General features: G+C 39.8%; 1 protein-coding gene across 1 annotated transcript in view; it reads right to left on the bottom strand.

Annotated features, from left to right (window-relative positions):
• Nucleotides 1–604: 604 nt before the first annotated feature.
• The window catches only part of NIPAL2 (NIPA like domain containing 2), a 142,191-nt gene continuing 136,795 nt past the window's right edge, over nucleotides 605–6,000 (bottom strand). Inside the window, exons 9-11 of the mRNA XM_036735605.1 lie at nucleotides 4,820–4,883; nucleotides 3,432–3,526; nucleotides 605–742 (exon numbers count right to left, since the gene is read on the bottom strand). Coding sequence (XP_036591500.1) covers nucleotides 630–742; nucleotides 3,432–3,526; nucleotides 4,820–4,883 — 272 coding nt within the window. The 3' untranslated portion in view covers nucleotides 605–629. The remainder of the gene's footprint in view (nucleotides 743–3,431; nucleotides 3,527–4,819; nucleotides 4,884–6,000) is intronic.

Raw genomic sequence — 6,000 nt, 5'->3', positions numbered from 1 at the left:
TGAGGTTCATAATTAGAGGGTTCTGCTGAAAAAAAATCCAGTTTACAAAAGGCCCTTAATTTTCAAAGGATGACTGCAAAAGCTTTGATTTTTAGAAAAGATGATTCACTGAACTAATCTAGGACTCCAAGCATTAGTTCTTTATTAGTATGCTTTAAATAATTCTCTCTCATAAAAAAAGAATAGTATAAAGCCTCTCTTTCTTCAAAGTGTGTCAGGAGTAGGTAAGAAGAAGTGAATATAAAGTAGGGAAACCAACTCCTCCAAAACACATTTGGCTTGAATATGAAATATGATGCACCTGCATATATGTACACAGACATCCGAACACACAAACACTCATCTATGATGTATTTAAACTTTACAAGGACAAATAAATGATGACTAGTCAGAGGTCTGGAACATTAAAGTAATTTCGGATTACATTTCTAGACTTTTCGGTTTTCAGAAAGCATTAGTTTTTCAAAGCTGAGCAGGCACATGATTGTCCCAAGAGGAGAGGGGGCAGAAAACACTGAGATGATGTGAACAAATGTCACCATAAAATAACTTTTGCCACAAATAGGACATGTGCAGTTTGCTTTAAAGGTGGTATTGAATAACAGGCCAGCAAACATTCCTCTTGGCATTCAGATGTCTTTCTTCTCTCTTCCCGGGCTCTTCGTGGAGTTGCTTTCATCAGGCAAGGTTCCATAGGTTTGGCCATTGGCCTCTGGCTGGATTTTGTCCAACATTTGTTTTCCTGTGGGGATGAGAAGAATTTTTTAAAAATCCTTCAAGTCTTTTTTTTCCTCTTTTGGGCCAGACCAGTGACTTCATCAGTTTCGGAAGGAGCTTGTATTTCTTGGATAGAGAAACTTTTCCTCTACCAAAGCTGATCAGAAATAGTTAGCGGCTTAAAGTCTTAGAGAGTTGCCAGGGGAAATGAGAGCTTAAGTCATTTGTTCAGGGTCACAGAGCCAGTATCTGTAAAAGGTGGGTCTTGAATCCAGGTATTCTAGATTAAATTTAACTCTCTAATCCACCATGTGACACTGCCTTCATATATGTCCATGTTAAATAAATGTGCACTGCATTTTAATGGTTTAAAAATAGAAATATCCCCATTTCACGGGTGAGGTAACTGAAGGTCAAAAAGATAGGGGAAGCAGTGTGATACAATGGAAACAACGCTGTCTTTGGACTCAAAAGAGTCAACAGCCAGAATCGAATCCTACTTCTGATAATAACTATGTGACCTTGGACAAATCACTTACCTTCTGTGGGTCTCGGTCTCCTCATCTATTAAACAGGAGGTTTGGACTAGATGACTCATGAGTTCTAAAGCTACGTCTCTTTGACCTCCCTAAGGTCACGTAGCTAGTTAAGTCAACAAGCATTTATTAAACACTTACAATGAATCAGGCATCGTGCAAAGTGTTGAGGACACAAGGAAAAACAAACAAACAGAAAAACCAGCCCTCTCCTCTCAAGGAGCTCACATTCCAATGGGAGAAACAATATATAAATAACTAGGTACATATAAGATTGGAGGCAGCTAGTTAGGTGGCTCAGTGGACAGAGTGCCGGGCCTGGAGTAAGGAAGACCTGAGTTCAAATGTGGCCACATACAGTCACTACTGTGTGAGCCTGGGCGAGTCACTTAACTTGTTTGCTTTAATCCTCTGGAGAAGGAAATAGCAAACCATGCCAGTATCTTTGCCAAGAAAACCCCATAGACTGCATAGATGTGCCATGGTCCATGATGGACTGAGAAAAACCTTCAGCAGAAGATGAGATTTGAGCAGCATCTTGAAAAAAGCCAGGGAAGTCAGGAGGTAGAGGTGAAGAGGGAGAATATCCCAGGCAAGAGGAACAGCTAGTGGTAATGTCTGGAGTCCAGAGATGGAGCAGCTTGTTCAAGTAACAGCCAAGGAAGTCTGTGTCACTGGATCATAGAGTGTGCAGCGGGGGAGTAGTGGGTTAAGCAGACTGGAAAGGCAGAGTGGGGAGAGGTTATGCAGGAATTTAAATACTAGATAGGACTTTATATATCAAGTGTCAGAGTCAGGTGGCACTCTGGACTTGGCATCAGGAAGACTAGAGTTCAAATATGGCTTTAGAGATGTAATAGCTGTTTGACCCTGGGCAAGTCACTTAACCCCTGTTGGCCTCAGTTTCCTCAACTGTAAAATTGGGATAATAATAGCACCTACCTCCCAGGGTTGTTGTGAAGAACAAATGAGATGATATTTGTAAAACATTTAACATGGCCCCTGGCACATAATAAATGCTTGTTTTAAAGAAAGAATCAAATTCAGGCTAAAGGACTCAAAGTCCTATTTTCTTTCCCCTAACCACAGTTTTTCTAGTGCTCCACTTACTGGTAGAGCATTTACTAGCCCATATAAATTTCTTCTAGCTTGCTGTTTCTTTTTTTTCTCTGTGCAGATCATAGCCCACACGGCACATGTAATAAATTACAGCATCTCTTGTTAGTGGCCTACTAAATTTATTACTTTCCACAGGCTTGTGGTTATGTCACATGAGAATACTCCCCCCAAAATATTTACTATAAGTTAATAGTTAAAGAGCTCTTGCCATGGAGGCCAGTATTTGCTAGGAATGCTGTGCCTTTATATGGCTCCTATCTGTTGCCTAGCAGTACACTGTCTTAAAAATATTGGCCATATTTTCAGTGTGTGAGAATCTCCTGGATGCTTCTCTTTTCCCCCTGGAGATCACAGCCCTAAGGGAGCAGTGAGAGGGGGCAAGATATAGATAGTGTATTTTTTTCTGGGGAGCACACTTTACCTTGCAGAAGCAGTTATCAGGAGAACGAAGGAGATGTATCTTTTGATGGTTATCTGAATTAAGTTTGAATTAGGGAGAACCAGGCCTAGTGATGCAGAAGTTCTAGGAAAGCCATGCATGGTATCACATGGCCAGGGATGTACTGGTAAATGTTTAACAATTGGCTGTCCAGGAAAAACCATACTCATAACACAATTTTAAATTTAATTTGCATTATTAACATTTTCTCTATCACTTTGTTAAGTCTAGAAAATCAATGAGGCAATCCAAGCCCTGATTTATAGTGTTTTCTGATTTTCTGGGTGTAAATGTTCATGCTAAAAATTTAACAATCAGCTTCCTGAGACAATATAGATTGTTACAGTGCACCTGTCATCCAGAAATAGCAATCTCTCCCTCTGCATCTCTTTCTATTACTGTGTCCTTTGGGGGAAAAAAAATATATATATATATATATATATATCCCATATTTATCGATCTGTGAACACACTCCACTAGAATATAAACTTTTTGAGGACAGGCACTGTTTCACTTTTGTATCCCTAAAGCCTGGCCCATTAAAGAATGCCTGTGGGTGGATTGATTGATTTATGATGACAAGAATTTCTGTGAATGAGTTAAAGAGTCTGAAATCTTACCAGGAATCTGTCCAAAATCAATGTATGATTGTTGTAAATGTTCATTTTCTCGATTTCTTGTGACCAAAACCACTCCAAAGAAGGACAGAAAACACCTGCAAGAATAGTGACTGTCAAGAAAAATGGAACTACCCGTCATTTAAATGAATAAGTAACTGGAACCTCATACTCCCGGTAGCAACACAGATTCCAACAGCTTTGTTCATTCTGTTTCTCATTCGTAGGGAGCTGGCCGCCATTTGTCCTTGCTGTGGCTGATGATGCTCACACCCAAAGCTGAGGCCTGGGGAGCTTCTCATAAATCCTTGCCCCATGTTTTCAACATCTGGTTGACTAAATCAAACCCTAGCCTCTTTGGGCAGAGATGAGGCATTATCTGTTGCTCTGTAAGCCCATCCCTATTACTGGTACTTGACATGTGTTTTTAAAAAAATGGTTCTTTAATTTTCTAGGACATTTCATTGTCCTTGGCCTCAAGATCAGTCACAGGGTTCACATCCAGAAGTTCAGCCTTACACAATATTTTGTGAAATTACATTTTCAAGTTGACTTTTTTCTTGTTCAGAGTAGAGTAAACCAACCAAACCAAAGTCAAGTTGGAATTTTATGGAGTAATTAAGATCAAGTGAGTCACGGTCAGAAAGCTGTAGTTGCCATGCATGAGTCCTATACAATGTATACATATAAGTCCTATACATTGACCACTTTGATTTATGTCCCTAGTGTACTGTCTGGCATAGAGTGAATGCCTAATGAATGCTTGCTAGTTGGCTCATTATTTCCAAGAACTCAGTGACAATGTGGCGCCTTTTTAGGGCTTCCAATCTTAGGTGGGGGCTAATGTCAGGGATTATAGTCACTAAACCCCCATAGTGGGGTCCTGTATCAAAGGCCTTTGAAAATGGCAGAACTATACCAAAACAGAATATTATTAAGCCCCAGGCCTCCGCCTGCCCTAATACAATTGCTCTCATCTGTTTGAGTGGTCCTGAGGGCATGAGTGGTCCTACAAAATGCCTGGAGAGTTTACTAGGGAGTGTCTTGTGGATTTGTGTGGGTCTGATACAGGCTGTGATGGTGGGCCATGGACTGGGCCAAAGAGTGATTTTCTAGTTTATGGTAGAACAGAAAATACCTGACTGTCTTGAAGCCCTCAGTGAGACAAACACTTTAATGACATGTCATCTAGTCAAAGACAAAATCTTTCTGTTAAAAGCTAAGATTCTGGCTGTATTTTTAGTGTCCCACACTACGTTTATAGTACTTATACCATATACATGGTACTCAAGAATACGAATGAAAGGAATATGATTCCACATTCAAGTATTTCAAAAAGGAATTTTTCCTTTCAATTTGTTAGTTTTCTGTCCAGCCTTTGGAATACTCACCCAAAAAGGTACATGAACGCACTAAGCAAGGCTGCCCCAAGGAATTCCTGATAAAATATGATTCCTAGAATGGGATCAAAGATAAAAGGAATTACATATTTGTCATGTCTTCAGCTGCATAGGATTCATGTCTAAAAAAACAACATTGTAACATTATTGGCTTTAAGCAAATGTTGTTGTTAGTCATTTCAGTTAGGCCTGACTTTTTGTGACCTCGTTTTCTTGGCAGAAATATTGGAATGGTTTGCCATTTCCTTCTCCAGCTCATTTGACAGGTGAGGAAACTGAAGCAAATGGTGTTAAGTGACTTGCCCAGGGTCACCCAGCTAGAAAGTATCAAGTCACATTTGAACTGGGTTCTTCCTAACTCCAGGCCCAACACTCTATCCACTGCGCCACTTAGCTGCCCCATTGATCACTAAATATAGAATTTCAATGCTTTCTTGTCATACAGTTTTGGTACTGTGACTTTAATAATAATAGCTAGCATTTCAAGGTTTACAAAAGTGCTTTATAAAGATCATTTCATTTTATCTTTACAACAACCTTGGTGCTCTTATTAATTCCTATTTTACAGATAAGGAAAGCCGCACAGGGTCACCTAGCTAGTGTCTAAGGTCAGATATGAAGTAGCTCCGAAGTCCAAGACTCTATCCACTGCCCGACTCACTAGCTGTTTATGCTGACAGAAGGCACGGATGCCCTGAACCTCTGCATAACTCTGAGTCACTCTTCTATTTTCTGCTGTACCTATTCTTAAAGTGGAAGAGAAAATCTCACCACGTATATGTATTTATACACGGATGAATGAATGAAAAAGCATTTATTAGGTGCGTGCCATGTGCCAAGTACTTGCTAAGCCCCTTGGATACAAACTGAAAAGTAAGGTGTTCCAGTTTCCAAAGGAGCTCACTTCTGAATTGGGGAAGACAACACATAGAAGAGTTTTCAGCTGTACATATACATAGCATCACGTTACAATTGTTATTCATTATGCATAACTCATGTGAATGCACACAAATAGGAATGTCTTGATCTGGCTGAAGGTTTTGTTCTTCAAATAGTTCAGAATCTCTCTCTAGTTTACACTTCTCCTTCGATTAATCATCAAAATCTGCTTATTTTTGCTTTTAAAAACCACCCTTTTCTCTCCATTTTCACTGCCCAAACCCTAGACCAGG

This window comes from Trichosurus vulpecula, chromosome 1 (assembly GCF_011100635.1).
Source record: "Trichosurus vulpecula isolate mTriVul1 chromosome 1, mTriVul1.pri, whole genome shotgun sequence".
NCBI lineage: Eukaryota > Metazoa > Chordata > Mammalia > Diprotodontia > Phalangeridae > Trichosurus > Trichosurus vulpecula.
This window is presented reverse-complemented; position numbering and strand designations above follow the sequence as displayed.